General features: G+C 36.5%; 1 protein-coding gene across 1 annotated transcript; it reads right to left on the bottom strand.

The window, feature by feature from the left end:
* Positions 1-7,368: 7,368 nt before the first annotated feature.
* Positions 7,369-10,292, bottom strand: LOC149821119 (geraniol 8-hydroxylase-like). Its single transcript, XM_089982347.1, has 2 exons — positions 9,341-10,292; positions 7,369-8,299 (listed from the first exon to the last, which is right to left on the bottom strand). The coding sequence occupies exons 1-2, from the start codon at positions 10,223-10,225 to the stop codon at positions 7,694-7,696; spliced, it is 1,491 nt and encodes a 496-aa protein (XP_089838473.1). The 5' UTR covers positions 10,226-10,292; the 3' UTR covers positions 7,369-7,693.
* Positions 10,293-18,186: the final 7,894 nt, after the last annotated feature.

The following is an 18,186-nucleotide window of genomic DNA, read 5'->3' as shown; positions in this document are numbered from 1 at the left end:
GGTCACAGTTCTATAGGCTATTGAGAGGACTTAAGATTTTATTATTTGATTATGTTATTAAGTCATGTAAACTTTGATAATTTTTTAGACTAGTATTTGATTCATTTAATGCTATGTTGGTTTGATTCAATTATTCTAGTCTTACATGTGTGTGTTGAAAACTGTAACCCACCAAGGGCTTGAACTAAACTTAAAAAGAGTTTTCATTGTGTTCTTAAAAATCATGTAAAAGAGATTTAAAAAAAAATCTTAAATTTTTTGTTTAAAAAATTAGGGCGTTACAGTCTTAGTATCAGAGCCTAAGTTAAAGAATTTGTGACTCTTGGCCCATCGAACATTCAGTCATCATCGATAGTATGATCCAACTTAATTTTTGCTTGTTTGATTTTTGTTACTTGAAATGTGTAGTGTAATGCGAGAACCTAGACATATGCCAGGTACACTATGTGAGGATTTAGTTAGCAATTTTCCTAGTTTTTCCTTGTCTTGGTTATATGGATTGAGCAAGTCATTGCATTGACATGATGGACACCCCAAACAACCTCACAAGGGTTGTGGGCGAGCAGGTCGAGGCCATGCAGGCCAACCTGCAGTAGATGGCTTAGAGTAGGCAGGTTGCAGAGAGTGATGACTTGTCATATAAGAGAATATTAGACATGGCCCACCTTCGTTCGTGGGGAAGATGGATCTCGAGGCAATTGAGAACTAGATTAGGGAGATTGCAAAAATCTTTAGAGGGCTTGAGGTTCCAGAAGGCTGAAAGGTTGACTTTGGGACTTACAGGCTGACAGACGACACAGAAAGGTGGTGGAAGACCACTCATGTGGTTTATTTTCAGAATAGACTCGTGACTTGGGCATAATTTTATGAGGTATTCAATGCAACATACTTTTCGAAGCATGCAAAGGACAAGAAGATGCAAGAGTTTCTCGACTTGAGGCACACTGGTATTCTCATGAAGTATATTATGAGGTTTAATGATTTGGAGCGATTTTGCCCCAATCTGTACACTAAGGATCAAGATCAAGCCATAAAGTTCACTCAAGGTTTGAAACCAGCTCTGAGGACTAAGGTCTTTACACGATGACTGAGGTCACTGGATGAGGCCATTAAGGTGGCCACTCTGTTGGACAACGACCAGGCAGAGGCACAAAAGTCTCAAGGAAGGCAGTTTGGGTAGTACTTTGGGGATCAGAAGAAGCATTTTGGCAGGAAAAAATCTATACCACCTATCAAGAAGGAAAAATAACATTAGCATCAGGACCCAGGCACAGTATGCCCTAGGTGTCACCGTTATCATCCAGGATATTTGTGTCCTTATAATACAAGAGCTGCCTACAACATGAGCATATGGGTCATTTCGCGAAAGAGTGTCCCCAGCGGAGGGACAATGGTGGGAGAGAGGCAGTTGGAGGCCAACCTTAGCCTCAATAGTAGCAATAGCAACACTAGCATCAGGGGTAGAAGAAGGCTACTATAACAGCCGAGTTAGAGTAGGATGCCAATGTCATCAAAGGTACTATTTCTATTATCAGTTCTAGTGCTAGAGTATTGTTCAACACAGGAGCAACACACTCTTTTGTTGTCATACGTTTTGCTTCCTTGTTGAATTTGCCTCCTGTTACTCTGGGTTACACCTTAGAGATAGTTAAACCTTTGAGCGGTTGGACTATCGCTCATGAGTACCTATCAGAGGTAGAGGTTTTGATTATAGGGTAGAATTTATCTGTTAACCTGATCATCCTAGATATGATCGATTATGATATAGTTTTGGAGATAGATTGGTTGCATGAGCACTACGCTTGTATAGAGTGTCGTAGGAGGTGAATTTGTTTTATTTGCCTGAACCAACCCGTCTTCAAATATAAAGTGGGTAAACTGACGGAGAAGGCGAAGTTGCTTTCAGCAATAAAGGCCTAACATTTGGTCAGATATAGTTGTGAGGCCTTTCTTGCTAGTGTATCTTTGGTTGAGCCCAAATCGATCTCGATAGAGGAGCTGGAGGTCGTGAGAGAGTTTGAGGATGTTTTTCTCGAGGAGTTACCTAGGTTACTCCCTAGATGAGAAATGAAATTTGCTATTGAGTAGGTGCCTGAAACAACCTTAATCTCCAAAGCTCCATTTAGGATAGCACCAGCTGAGCTCGAGGAGCTTAAGAAGTAGTTGCAGGAATTGTTAGACAAAGACTTCATTCGATCGAGTATGTCACCTTGAAGAGCACCGATGTTTTTTGTTAAAAATGATGATTCCATGCGGTTATGCATCGACTATAGGATGCTGAATCAAGTGACGATGAAGAACAAATACCCTTTGTCGGTATAGAGATTGAGCTGGTAAGCCCAGGTGTGTGTGTTGTGAGCACCTGAAATTAATTAATGAATTTAATAATTAAATAACACCCATGACCCATTCAGACCTGGATCACTTTAGAGAAAGTGGACCTGAGACCACTTTAGAGAAAGTGGTGATACATACGACTGATTGACCGTTGTTGATTTTTTTGGAGAGCGAGGCGTCTCCGATCATAGAGGGCCCAGGCTACCTGGTGTTCTAAGTGGTATGTCCAAAATCTCTGCAGAGTAGGAATCAATTTTGTGCTGGACCACTAGCAGATGCTCTCGATCACAGACTGCTTTAGTGGAACCTTCGTGGGAGGTCGAAGATTTCTTCAATTCAATAAGGTTAATAAAATACATGGCATAAAAACACAATCATTTGGAGTTAGCAACCTGAGAGTATACCTTCAAGGCAGGAAAAGAGAAACAAAAGATCAATAATGAAATCATTGTATTGTTTCAGTTTGTTCGTGAATTGTTATTTCATTGGCATGATGCATTGTAGCATATTTGTTTTAAAATTATGAATGCAAGCATGATTGATTGTGAAATTATAAATTATGTTTATTTATGATATGCTGTATTGCATGATTTAGATGCTTATCTGAAAATATGTCAATACTTATTTCTGTGATTGAAATATATTTGTCTTCACGTGTTTTGGTGTAACCTACTGAGACTGTGGACTTATGCCTTTACTTTTAATATTTCAGGTAATGAGTAAGCTGGAGGGTGATGACATGAAGGCTCAGGGTGGTGCCAAGAAGGTCACAGTTCTTTAGGCTATTGAGATGACTTGATGTTTTATTATTTGATTATGTTACTAAGTCCTGTAAACTTTGATAATGTTTGAGACTAGTATTTGATTCGTTTAATGTTATGATGGTTTGATTCAGTTATTCTAGTCTTATATGCATGTGTTGGAAACTATAACCCGCCTAAGGCTTGAACTGCACTTAAAAAGAGTTTCTGCTGTATTCTTGAAAATCATGTAAAAGGGATTTAAAAAATAAATAAATAAAATTTCGGTTTAAAAAATTGGGGCATTACACTATGAACTCAATTCAAGATCCAAATAACTTGAGGGATCATATTTTGGATAATCAACTCATATTGAATAAAACTAGATGTGTTGGGTATGATTCTAATGAGCAACCTCTATCCAAAACTAGTCACAATCCAAGAAGAAGGTCCGGTGATAAACTCCTTCATGAGGAACTTTTTCTAAATAAGGAATTATCATTTGGTGATAAAGATTGTAAAAATTTTGGAAAGAGAAGACTCTATTTAAAATCCGTAAACTCTAGTTTTTTTTTCCATTGAGAAATAAAAAATTAGAGTGAGGAGACTGCAATCATGGAGGTAGGTTTATAAGAACTAAACCACATAATTTCTACATGTTTTTACCTTGGTGGTTTATTTTGTTTGATGGTATAAAATCCTTACCATCATGGCTTCATCTCAAACTAATGGTAGTGAGCCTAGTTCCTCAGGCCTTGTGTTTCCCATGTTCAATATTAACAATCTAGTTTCCATTAAAGTTGATGAGAAAAACTTTCTTTGGTCAGTTTCAACCTATTCTAACAATTCTCATGGGTTGTTTGGATTTGTTGATATTGTTGTTTCATCACGTCTTGTTGAATCTCAAGGAGGTACTACTATGAATTATGAATAGTTGATATGGGAGAATGATCAATTGATCCTGTGTTGGATCAATGCCATCCTCACTAAATTGATCCTTGCTTATCGTTGGATTGGAGATGTCCAAGGAAGTTCAGGAATCGTTAAGAAGGCCTGTGCTCATCAGTCTCAATCAATGTTCATGCAACTCAAGAAGGAGTTGCAAGATCAATAAAGGTATGCCATCGAAAATAAAGTACCTAAATCAGATCAAGTATATAGTTGATGCTCTTGCTATAATCTAGAAACCAATGTTTAAGGAAGATTTAATCAGTCACGTTCTTCCTCCCAAATATGAATCATTTGTTATATCTATGATAGTTAGTGATAAAACATCATAATCCATGAAAACACGATAGAAAGGATGCATGAACAATCATTAATCGGTTACTCTCTAGTGTGTTGTCCTTGAAAAGTTCTTATGAAGTTTTGTTTCGAAAACAACCCAATTAGTCTTTTCATACTTTTGGATGCGGATGCTTATGTTTTCCACTTTTGGGACCTTATCATCAAAACAAACTTGTTTGGAAAACCCTAAAGTGTGTTTTTCTTGGGTATTCACCATAAGGGTTGACATTGCATTGATCTTGAGTTTGGGCATGATCACATTTCTTGTCATGTTGTGTTTGGCACGGGTAGTTTTCCCTTTGCCGATTCAAAGCCAAAGCCTCAACTACCTACTTCTTCTCTATCCCATGCAACCAGTTTGCCTATGCTATCCTCTATCGGTCTACCTGCTCCCTCACCTACTCAATCGATTCCCTAGTCTTTACTCGAACCTATTGCCACACCTGAATCTGATCTTAATCCTATGTCTGCCATTAAGCATGTAGATCAAATTGTTCCTTCCCTCAATCGCACTCATCCCATGATCGCTCAATCGATGGATGGAACTCATTGACCCAAGGTGTATATATCTTTCCATTATCTCTTGTCCTATATTGTTTGACCTCTAACCTTGGTTCCCTTCCTCTTGATCCTCAAACCTATAACCAAGCTATTAAGGTCAGTCACTAGAGGGTAGCCATGAATGATGAATTTCATGCTTTGCTTAAGAATGAGACTTGAACTTTGGTTCAAGCTTCTCAAGCTACCAATCTAGTTGATTGTAAGTAGGTGTTTAAGATTAAGCAATAGTGAGATGGATCTCTCGAGCGATACAGGGCTTGTCTTTTTGCTCGAGGGTTCATGGAACAAGTTGGTATTCATTTTGTTGAAACTTTTAGTTAAATTCTATGTCTTGCTACCATACATCTTATTCTTAGTCTTGTTGTTTCTCAAGGATGAATTCTTATGCAGTTGGATGTTAAAAGTGCTTTCTTGCATGGAAGAAGAATGTATGATACAACCATTGGGGTTTCATCATATTGACTTCCAAAATAATGTTTGTAAGCTTTATAAGGCCCTTTATAGTCTTAAACAGGATCCTTGAGTCTGGTTCCAATGACTGAGATCATTTATGTGAGGTTGGTTTTGAAGGCCTCTCGGTAGATCCATCTATGTTTTTGTATTGTTCTGACACACTCACCATGATTTTTTTAGTAAATGTGGATGATATTATCTTAGCTATAGTAATGATGTAACTCAAATTCGAGCTTTCATTGCTCACTTGAATGATCAGTTTGAGATGAAGGATCTTTGATCGCTTCATTATTTTTTGGGTATAGATATTTCTCACTCTAATTTTGAGCTCATCTTTTCCTAACAAAAATATGCTTTGGACATATTGTCTCATTATATAAGCATGTTAGCACAACAATGGCATCTGGAGGAAAATTCTTTCTTTATAATGGTGACCATCTTTACGATCCACTTGAATACCGTCAATTGTTGGGTTCTTTTCAATATCTGACATTGACTCAACCTTATATTGCTTATGCGTTAAATCAAGTTTGTGAGTTTATGCATCAACCCTCTATAGTGTATTTGACTATTTCTAAGAGCACACTTCATTATATAAAGGCTCTTTATCTTTTGAAATTTATGTCAAATCAGTACCTAAATCATCTCTCATTGCCTTCTCAGATGCTGACTGGGTTGGTTTTCCAAATAATTATCAATGATATTGTATCTTTTTTGGCCCAAATCTTATATCTTGGTTTGCCAAGAAGCAACCTACTATTGCTCAGTCTAGCATTGAGGCTAAATACCAATCTTAATTAGCAACAACTACAGTAAAGTTAATTTGGATATGATATTTAATATGTGACTTCATCCTTTATATTGTCTTTATTGTGACAATATTAGTGCTTTGTACATTAACTGGCATTTTTACTAAAGGTCTTTTCAAGCATGATTTTCCTTTTTTCCCTTGCCCATTCGCTTGCAAGGGAGTATGAACTATATTCAAGATCCAAATAACTTGATTGATCATGTTTTGGATAAACAACTCATATCTAATGCAGCTTGAGGTAGCTAGGTATGATTCTAGTGAGCAACCCCTATCCAAAACTAGTCACGATCAAGAAGCAAAGTCAAGGAGACGGTTTGGTGACAAACTCCTTCAAGAGGAACCTTCTCAAAATAAAGATTTATTACTTGGCGATAAAGATTGAAAAAGTTATGGAAAGAGAATACTCTCTTTAAAATTTGAAAACTCTAGTTTGTTGCCATTGAAAAAAAAAATCAAAGTGAGGAGATTGCAGCCGTGGACGTAGGTTCATAAGAACCGAACCACATATATTTTGTTTGGCTTTCAACACTTTGAAACGTTTCCAAAACAGCTCAAATACTTTCTAGATTGAGCATACACTACATTTTCATCAAAATAAACCAGATCTATTGAAATTTATTATGTTCTGCATAAATTAATCATGAAAATGCATAAACTCAATTATTATTCGGATTATAACCGATCTACTCAAATTCCATCCAATCTACTGCAAATGTTAAATATGGTCCTCCTTCATGCAAATCATTTCTCCAACACCAGATTTGATCAGAACTTGCAATAGAACAAGCAATTTTTGATTGATCTAGCTAGATCTACACTCAATCACATTGAAATTGAAGTCGGTTGGAAGGATCATGTTGATCGCTTTCAAGAACTTGTTCTTCGATACTTTTTTTTTCAGAATTCTTGATCCAATAATGGATCAAACTGCTCCAATATCAATTGATAGGATCTCTAGTGATTTTTATTGAATTTGGAGTAGAAAATAAGAGTGGAAAGGGTTAAGCTTGTAGTTAATTAGCTTAACTAATTGACTAATATTGAGGATAGAAGTGGAATAGCGTGGGAGAGCGTGGGGAGGAGATGAGTGAAGTTTATTCTCCTATGAATTGAAGGATTCACTCACAAGAGCCAATTATTTAACCTAATTAGTGGCAGGGATCCATCCAAAGAGAAATCTCCAAAGGACAAACGCTCTCATAAGAGTTGTTATTCAAGAATTGACCAAAATACAAAAGTGACCCTTATTTATTGCTTTGGGTGAGGCTTCTCATACAAGCTACCCATCTAATAGTGGATCCAAGATCCAAATATAAAAAGTAAGCCCCAAATCCCAAAATTCAGTGGATCAAATGCAAGAATCAAACCCAAAAAACAACATAATTAATATCCCAAATAGACCTTATATGGGATACAACCTCTACCTCCGAACAGTGTGCATGTAACAATTTATTCATAAGAGATCTAAACCAAATCACAATAGAACTGAACCATTTTCACATCTTCACAAGAGAGATGGAATTGCTCGCAGAGGAACTGCTTTACGCATGGTTATTGCAAACTTTGAGCCCATATCTAGCTGCTCCGGTGCCATCCCATCGGGAAGCTTCCATGAAAAGGATTGGATGAAAGAGGCCACAACCAGATGAACCATCCGGATGGCCAAAGGCATGCCTGGGCAGATCCGCCTCCCTGCCCCGAAAGGGATGAGCTGGAAATCCTTGCCCTTGAAAGTCACATCTGATTTCATAAACCGTTCAGGTGAGAAGGACGTAGGGTCTTCCCAGTATGCAATATCTCGCCCTATCGCCCACGCATTGACGAGCAATTCGCTGTATTTTGGGATGGTGAACCCAGCAACCTCTATGGTTGCATCTGACCTTCGGGGGATCAAAAATGGAGTCGGTGGGTGCAATCTTAGGGTCTCTTTCACAACAGCCTGCAAGTAAGGAAGTTGCAGGATATCCAACTCTTCCACGGCACGGTCGTCGCCAATGATTTCCTTTAGCTCAGACTGAGCAGCGGCCAGCTTCTCTGGGTGGCTAAGCAGCTCTGACATCGCCCACTCTATGGCAGTGGAGCTCGTCTCACTGCCCGCAACGAACATGTCCTGTTCAAGTCGATTGCATTGTTTAAGTGCAAATCTGGCCAGTGTGTGTGTGTGTGTGTGTGTGTGTGTGTGTGTGTGAGTGAGACCCATAAACATCTCCATCAAGTGGGGGTGGGGGTGGGGGTGTGTGAGATCCCCTTTTGAAGGAGGTAGGGGTGCAAACTGGCCTGATTCGGGCCATGTCCTACCATATCTGAATCTGAGGTGCAAACGATAGATCCGAATTCGAATAAGATTCGATGAAGTAAGTTTGAATTTAATTATGAAAACAATATTAATTAGAAAAGCAAGCTATTTAAACAATGCAACAGGATTGGATTACGATTTGGATCAATTCTAGATAAAATTTGAAATACTGATTAGAATCTTATCCAAATCTGAAAGTAATATAATAAACAGATCTGAATTCGATCTGAATGCATGTTCAGATTTTATTTAAAAGGATCTCTTGCTTGTTTTTCAGCCAAGCCGAGATTGAGAATGAGAAGAGCCTAACAAGAGCTGGCTCGTTTAAAAACATTACATGTTATTTATACATAGAATATATATTTTTATATATTACACTTAAAATTAATATATATTTCATATTTTACACTTAATAGTTCATATTTTATGTATATATTTTTCAACCATCCTTCTTTTTATATATATATATATATATATATATATATATATATATATATATATATATAGAGAGAGAGAGAGAGAGAGAGAGAGAGAGAGAGAGAGAGAGAGAGAGAGAGAGAGAGAGAGAGAGAGATTTATCTATACGAGCTCTCCTGAGCCGAGCAGAGCTGAACGCCTTGTGTTTGTGCTCGACTCGTTTAAGCTAAATGAGCTGTTCATGGCTCAGCTCACCAGCTGAGCTGAACCGAACCAAGTCACGGGCTGCTCGGTTCGTTTACCAGCCCTACACCTATAGGAAAGGCTTTTTTTTTTTTCATAAGCAAACAGGAAAACCACCCCAGATCAGAGACCTAGCTAATCACGCTGGCTATGAATATTCAAAAGAAAGAAAAATGGAAAGCTAGAGAACCATACGGTTAACAAGGGCTTGATATGTGGCGTGGTGAGACCTGAGCCTGGTGTTCTACTCAGCTCAAGAATTGTATCCAAGAAATCGCCTCTCTTGTCGGACCCTCCAGTTGAAGCATAAGACTTCAAGCGTTTTTCAACAACCTCATCAAACAAGGCATAGAGTCGCTCGAAACAGGCTTTCATTCGTCGCCTCAAGCCTTGAGGGTCCATGCACCTCAGAGCAGGGAAGTAGTCTGCGAAATTCGGCTCCCCGGACAGATCCATGATTTTTGACATCACCTCCTTGAACTCCCCGGCCAACTCGGAGTCTAGACCGACGACGTCCTCTGAGTAGAGGGTGTTGGACATGGCGTTCAAGGCAGTGGCGAAGGCGCACTCGCCGATATTAACAACGCGCCCGCTAGCGCATGCCGATCGGACATGCTGCACCAGTGCGCGCGCCTGCTTCTCCCGCAGGTCTCTCAGCCCATCCAGCCTCTTTGGGGTGAACAGCTGATTGTTGCAGATGTGTCTTAGCCCTCGCCATGCAGGCCCGTTCGGGCTCAAAACTAATGACCACTTGGGGAAGTCGAGCACATCGAGTGCATGGAACACGTTTCGGCTCGCAAAGGCTTCATGCTTCTGCAGCACCTCTTCTGCCATTTCCGCGGATGTGACCACCACGGTGGTGCTGAACCCAAGCTGCAAGCACATTAATGGTCCATACACTTTAGAAAGCGCAAGCAGCGACTCGTTCAGCTGAGTGCCTAGATCGAAAAGGGAACCGATCAGTGGATAACCCACTGGACCTGGTGGGAGTTTGGTGGATTTTCTCCAGAAGAGGTGATAGGCATACATGCATGCCAACAAAGTGCAGGGCCATAGAAGCATATCAATATAATTCACCATTTTTTTTTTGGTGTTCTTGAGTTGCTTTTCCTCTTGCTTAAAGGGTTGGGTGGTCTTATGTATATATATACATCTTGGTGCCTTATGTTGGAGAGCTAGGCAATGGAGATACGGTGCAATCCAACCATGGCGACTTTACAATCACAAAAAATTATATGACTGGGCGGGAACAACTAATCATCTACCATAGCAGGGCGGCGTGGTCCGGTGTTCGGGACGAACACTTAATAAAAGTATTCGGACCACAACACTGAATTTGCTTCCCATAGCAGTAGGGTGTCAACGGGATTTGTTTACCCAGACCCGACCCAAACCAAACCATATAGGGTCCGGGTATGGTGATCAATAAGAAGACCCAATTAAGACCCGGACTCAAAGGTCCCATAATTAATACATGGACCTGGGTATATTTTTGTAAAATTTTATACCAGACCCGGACCTGACCCGAGTTTCGATTAAGACCCGCAATTGTAAAAATGACAGAAAATATGGTTTTAAAGGGTATGATCCAGGTTTGGTTCATGTAGTTTTTTATTGGGTCCGGGTATGTTTTTTTCTCATAATGGAGTCCATTATGACCAAGGTCCGGATCCAATATTATACCCAAAAATTTAGTCCAGTCTAGTTCCGCCTGAGTCCGAACCAAACCCCGTTGACACCTCTACCTAGCAGGTGCTCTAACAATCAGTCAAATAACGTTCTAGTGTCTCCCCCATAGTTGGGCAGAACACTTGTACGTAAGTGTTCGGACCAAACATTGAAGAGCTTCCCATAGCAGGTGCTCTAACAACTAGTAACAACCAATCAAATGACGTTGTCTATATCGGCTCCCCGTTGTTGGGCTGGATCTGCTTCCCATAGTAGGTGCTCTAACAACCATTAACAACCAATCAAATGACATTGTCCATTGGCTCTCCCTAGTTGGTCAGAACACTTAGTATATAAGTGCTCTGCCCAAAAACACTGTATCTGCTTCCCATAGCAGGTGCTCTAACAATCAATCAAATGACGTTGTCTAGTGTCTCCCCCCTCAGGGATGCACAACGAGCCCAGCTGGCTCGGGCTCGACACGTTTAAGCTTGGTGTGGATAAACGAGCCGAGCTTGATTAAGCTCAAAAAGCTCGATAAGACTCACATTAGAGTATATATATTACATATTTGCGAATTAATTCACTAATTAGAGTCATTGTCGCCCTAATTGTTAAGGTGTTGGTCTCTTTTCCAAGAGGTTTTGCCTTTCAAACTTCACTTCTTGAAATTTTTTATCTCTTCAACAATCTAGCAGGTTTTTACTGAATGTATATTATCTGGGCCATATTAATATCAAAATAAAGGCTGGCTTAATCATGGGTCGGTTGTGCTCTCTCTGGAGATTGGGGGATCTAAACTTATCTATTTTGGCAAGTTTTTTTTTTTTAATAACAGTCAAGCTCAGCTCGGCTCGAGCTCAGCCGAGCTTGAACATATGCATTTTGAAGCGAGCTGAGTTCGAACAGCCCAGGCTCTTATACTCGTGTGCATCCTTACTCCCCCTAGTTGGGCAGAACACTTGTATAAAAGTGTTCTGCCCAAACGACTGTTTCTGCTTCCCATAGCTTGTGCTCTAACAACCAATCAAATGACGTTTTCTATTGTTTATTTTTTAATGAAAAATGACGTTTTCTATTGCCCCTCCCCCCTTAGTTGTGCGAAACACGTATATAAGTGTTCTGCCCAGAACACTTGAACTGCTTCCCATAGCAGGTGCTCTAACAACTACTAACCACCAATCAAATGACGTCTATTGGGGTGAGACAAGTGGCCCTTCATCATTGGCAATAAAATCATCTTTCTTTTTTCTTTGAGAAAGAGAGAGAGAGAGAGAGAGAGAGAGAGTAAAATAGCCTATCTATTAACATGTGCCCCAATGTAATTGACTGGATAACACGCAAGAGCACGGACGGAAGCCTTCAATTTGTTTTTATTTTTATTTTTTGGAAAATAAAGTATGCGACCCCTGAATATCACAACTGCATAGCCAATATCTTGTTTAATTTTTCTAGCTTTCTTGGGTCAATTTTACCCCTGGACATGGTATGATATGGCATGAGCTCATGCCATGTCTGACCTCCCCATAGATGTAAATATTAGATATGAGGACCTGAGGTCCTCAAAATAGTCTGAAATCCAAGAAGTTCATGTTCAAAGGATTAATTAAGGTAAATAATAGCAAAGCATCGTGCACAAGTGCACATAAATAGCTTTGATGAGATCACATTCAAGAGTATATTATAATTACAAATCAAACTTGTTACAGAGGAAGAGAATCACAGTGTAGCCTATAATACAGAAGCACAATAAGTTGAGTCTCCGTTCGATCAATGTCATAGCAAAGCTACTATAACTATAATTAGTTGCATGCGAGGGTGCTCTCTAATGTTGATGAAAATGAAGACATCTGTTCTCCCACCGAAAGTAAGTCACCTGGTTGTATGCAATAAATCTTTAATTTATCATCGGTAAAAAAAGTTTTCTTTTTTTATGTGTCTAGTTTATATATGGAAATTTTTATAACTGTTTATACATAATTGATATTTTAAATTTGTTAAAATTCAGGACTGGTCACAAATTAATCTTATTTAACCATGATTAAACAAAATAGTTTCAGTTTTTTATATATTTGAAATATCAAATAAATATATAAAGTTATAAAAATTTCCAAATATAAACTAGACAAATGAAGCAAAAAAACCCTATTTACAGATTTGAAAAATGATCTCCCGTTGGGGAGATATGGCTCTTGCAAATTGAACTAAAAACATGAGTAACTCAAACGATATAGAGTGTGATAGGGTCTTGGTTTTCGACCAAAAATAGGTATGAAATGACCATAAAAATTGCTGAAAATTGACAGGAATAAACTAGACTCAATAAGAAAGACACTGCTTTTTACGGATTTGAAATCCGATCTTCAGTTAGGGAGATACGACCCCGACAAGTTGGTCTTGATTCAAATAGCGATTTACACGTGACGGCTATAGCGATTAACACTACAAATCACTATAACTGTCACACGTAAATCACTATTTGAAACAAGACCACCTTGTCGGGGGCGTATCTCCTCAACCGGAGATCGAATTTCAAATCCGTAAAAAGCGGTGTCTTTCTTATTCAGTCTAGTTTATTCCTATCAATTTTCAACAATTTTTATGGTAATTTGTTTTTTCATTTTGATTAAAAACCAGACCCCTATTATTCTGCATTATTTAATTTGCATATATTTTTAGTTCATTTTGCGAGAGTCATATCTTCCCAATGAAATATCATTTTCCAAATCGGTAAAAAGGGTTTTTTTTTATGTGTTTAGTTTACATCTGAAATTTTTTATAACTGTTTATACATATTTGATATTTTAAATTTGTTAAAATTCAGGACTGGTTATAAATTAATCTTATTTAACCATGATTAAACAAAATAGTTTCGGTTTTTTATATATTTGAAATATCAAATAAAGATATAAAGTTATAAAAATTTTCAGATATAAACTAGACAAATTTAGCAAAAAACACTTTTTATAGATTTAAAAAATGATCTCCCGTTGGGGAGATATGACTCTTGCAAAATGAACTAAAACATGAGTAACTCAAATGATATAGAGTGTGATAGGGTCTTGGTTTTCGACCAAAAATAGGTATGAAATGATCATAAAAATTGACAGGAATAAACTAGACTCAATAAGAAATACACCGTTTTTTACGGATTTGAAATCCGATCTCCAGTTAGGGAGATACGGCCCCGACATGTTGGTCTTGATTCAAATAACGATTTACGCGTGACGGCTATAGCGATTAACACTACAAATCGCTATAGTTGTCACACGTAAATCGCTATTTGAAACAAGACCAAATTGTCGGGGGCGTATCTCCCTAACCCGAGATTGGATTTCAAATCCGTAAAAACCGGTGTCTTTCTTATTGAGTCTAGTTTATTTCTGTCAATTTTCAGCAATTTTTATAGTCATTTGTTTTCCCATTTTGATTAAAAACCAGACCCCTATTATTCTGCATTATTTAATTTGCACATATATTTAGTTCATTTTGCGAGAGTCATATCTCCCCAATGAAATATCATTTTCCAAATCGGTAAAAAGGGTTTTCTTTTTTATGTGTCTAGTTTATATCTGGAAATTTTTATAACTGTTTATATATATTTGATATTTTAAATTTGTTAAAATTCAGGACTGGTTACAAATTAATCTTATTTAACCATGATTAAACAAATAAGTTTTGGTTTTTTATATATTTGAAATATCAAATAAATATATAAAGTTATAAAAATTTCTAGATATAAACTAGACTAATGAATAAAAAAAACCCTTTTTATAGATTTGAAAAATGATCTCCCATTGAGAAGATATAACTCTTGCAATATGAACTAAAAACATGAGTAACTCAAACGATATAGAGTGTGATTGGGTCTTGGTTTTCGACCAAAAATAGGTATGAAATGACCATAAAAATTGCTTAAAACAGACAAGAATAAACTAGACTTAATAAGAAAGACACCACTTTTTACGGATTTGAAATCTGATCTTCAGTTAAGGAGATACGACCCCGACAAGTTGGTCTTGATTCAAATAGCGATTTACGCGTGACGACTATAGCGATTAACACTACAAATCGCTATAGCTGTCACACGTAAATCACTATTTGAAACAAGACCACCTTGTCGGGGGCGTATCTCCCTAACCAGAGATCGGATTTCAAATCCGTAAAAAGCGGTGTCTTTCTTATTAAGTCTAGTTTATTCCTGTCAATTTTCAGCAATTTTTATGGTCATTTTTTTCCATTTTGATTAAAAATCAAGACCCTTATTATTCTGCATTATTTAATTTGCACATATTTATAGTTCATTTTGCAAGAGTCATATCTCCGCAATGAAATATTATTTTCCAAATCGGTAAAAAGGGTTTTCTTTTTTTATGTGTCTAGTTTCTATCTGGATGTTTTTATAACTGTTTATACATATTTGCTATTTTAAATTTGTTAAAATTTAGGACTGGTTACAAATTAATCTTATTTAACCATGATTAAACAAAATAGTTTCGGTTTTTTATATATTTGAAATATCAAATAAAGATATAAAGTTATAAAAATTTTCAGATATAAACTAGACAAATGAAGCACAAAAACCCTTTTTACAGATTTGAAAAATGATCTCCCGTAGGGGAGATATGAGTCTTACAAAATGAACTAAAAACATAAGTAACTCAAATGATATATAGTGTGATAGGGTCTTGTTTTTCAACCAAAAATAGGTATGAAATGATCATAAAAATTGACAAAAATAAACTAGACTTAATAAGAAAGACACCGTTTTTTGCGGATTTGAAATCCGATCTTCAGTTAGGGAGATACGGCCCCGACATGTTGGTCTTGATTCAAATAACGATTTACGCGTGACGGCTATAGCGATTAACACTACAAATCGCTATAGCTGTCACACGTAAATCGCTATTTGAAACAAGACCAACTAGTCGGGAGCGTATCTCCCTAACCCGAGATTGGATTTCAAATCCGTAAAAAGCGGTGTCTTTCTTATTGAGTCTAGTTTATTTATGTCAATTTTCAGCAATTTTTATAGTCATTTATTTTTCCATTTTGATTAAAAACCAGACCCCTATTATTCTGCATTATTTAATTTGCACATATTTTTAGTTCATTTTGCGAGAGTCATATCTCCCCAATGAAATATCATTTTCTAAATCGGTAAAATAGGTTTTCTTTTTTTATGTGTCTAGTTTATATCTGGAAATTTTTATAACTGTTTATACATATTTGATAGTTTAAATTTGTTAAAATTCAGGATTGGTTACAAATTAATCTTATTTAACCATGATTAAACAAAATAGTTTCAGTTTTTTATATATTTGAAATATCAAATAAATATATAAAGTTATAAAAAATTCTAGATATAAACTAGACTAAAAAAGCAAAAAAACCCTTTTTATAGATTTGAAAAATGATCTCCCATTGAGGAGATATGGCTCTTGCAATATGAACTAAAAACATGAGTAACTCAAACGATATAGAGTGTGATTGAGTTTTGGTTTTCGACCAAAAACAGGTATGAAATGACCATAAAAATTGCTTAAAACGGACAAGAATATACTAGACATAATAAGAAAGACACCACTTTTTACGGATTTGAAATTCGATCTTCAGTTAGGGAGATACGACCCCGACAAGTTGGTCTTAATTCAAATAGCGATTTACGCTTGACGGCTATAGCGATTAACACTACAAATCGCTATAGCTGTCACACGTAAATCACTATTTGAAACAAGACCAACTTGTCGGAGGTGTATCTCCCTAACCGGAGATCGGATTTCAAATCTGTAAAAAGTGGTGTCTTTCTTATTGAGTGTAGTTTATTCTTGTCAATTTTCAGAAATTTTTATGGTCATTTTTTTTTCATTTTGATTAAAAATCAGATCCCTATTATTCTGCATTATTTATTTTGCACATATTTTTAGTTTATTTTGCGAGAGTCAGATCTCCCCAATGAAATATCATTTTTCAAATCGGTAAAAAGAGTTTTCTTTTCTTATGTGTCTAGTTTATATCTGAAAATTTTTATAACTGTTTATACATATTTGATATTTTAAATTTGTTAAAATTCAGGACTGGTTACAAATTAATCTTATTTAACCATGATTACACAAAATAGTTCTGGTTTTTTATATATTTGAAATAATAAATACATATATAAAGTTATAAAAATTTCCAGATATAAACTAGACAAATGAAACAAAAAAACCCTTTTTTTAGATTTGAAAAATGATCTCCCGTTGGGGAGATATGACTCTTGCAAAATGAACTAAAAACATGAGTAACTAAAACAATATAGAGTGTGAAAGGGTCTTGGTTTTCGACCAAAAATAGGTATGAAATGACCATAAAAATTATTGAAAATTAACAGGAATAAACTAGACTAAAAAAAAAAGACACCGCTTTTTACGGATTTGAAATCCGATCTCCAGTTAGGGAGATACGACCCCGACAAGTTGGTCTTGATTCAAATAGCGATTTACACGTGACGGCTATAGCGATTAACACTACAAATAGCTATAGTTGTAACACGTAAATCGCTATTTGAAACAAGACCAACTTGTCGGGAACGTATCTCCCTAACCAGAGATCGAATTTCAAATCCGTAAAAAATGGTGTCTTTCTTATTGAGTTTAGTTTATTCCTTTCAATTTTCAGTAATTTTTATGGTCATTTGGTTTTCCATTTTGATTAAAAACCAGACCCTTATTATTCTGCATTATTTAATTTACACATATTTTTAGTTCATTTTGCGAGAGTCATATCTCCCCAATGAAATATCATTTTCCAAACCGGTAAAAAGGGTTTTCTTTTTTTATGTGTCTAGTTCATATCTGGAAATTTTTATAACTGTTTATACATATTTGATATTTTAAATTTGTTAAAATTCAGAGCTGGTTACAAATTAATCTTATTTAAACATGATTAAACAAAATAGTTTCGGTTTTTTATATATTTGAAATATCAAATAAATTTATAAAGTTATAAAAATTTCCAAATATAAACTAGACAAATGAAGCAAAAAAACCCTTTTTACAGATTTGAAAAATGATCTTTCGTTGGGGAGATATGACTCTCGCAAAATGAAGTAAAAACATAAGTAACTCAAACGATATAGAGTGTGATAGGGTCTTGGTTTTTGACCAAAAATAGGTATGAAATGATCATAAAAATTGCTCAAAATTGACAAAAATAAACTAGACTCAACAAAAAAGACACCGCTTTTTACGGATTTGAAATCCGATCTCCAGTTAGGGAGATACAGCCCCCGACAAGTTGGTCTTGATTCAAATAGCGTTTTACGCGTGACGGCTATAGCGATTAACACTACAAATCCCTATAGCTGTCACACGTAAATCACTATTTGAAAC

This window comes from Nuphar pumila, chromosome 12 (genome assembly GCF_984573655.1).
Source record: "Nuphar pumila chromosome 12, dmNupPumi1.hap1.1, whole genome shotgun sequence".
NCBI lineage: Eukaryota > Viridiplantae > Streptophyta > Magnoliopsida > Nymphaeales > Nymphaeaceae > Nuphar > Nuphar pumila.
This window is presented reverse-complemented; position numbering and strand designations above follow the sequence as displayed.

Bases quoted from the DNA above. Each gene is read 5' to 3' on its own strand.
- LOC149821119 (XM_089982347.1), bottom strand. From the start codon at position 10,225: ATGGTGAATTATATTGATATGCTTCTATGGCCCTGCACTTTGTTGGCA. The intron at 8,300-9,340 runs GTATGGTTCTCT...CGACTTGAACAG, and splicing joins ATATCAAGCCCTTGTTAACC to GACATGTTCGTTGCGGGCAG.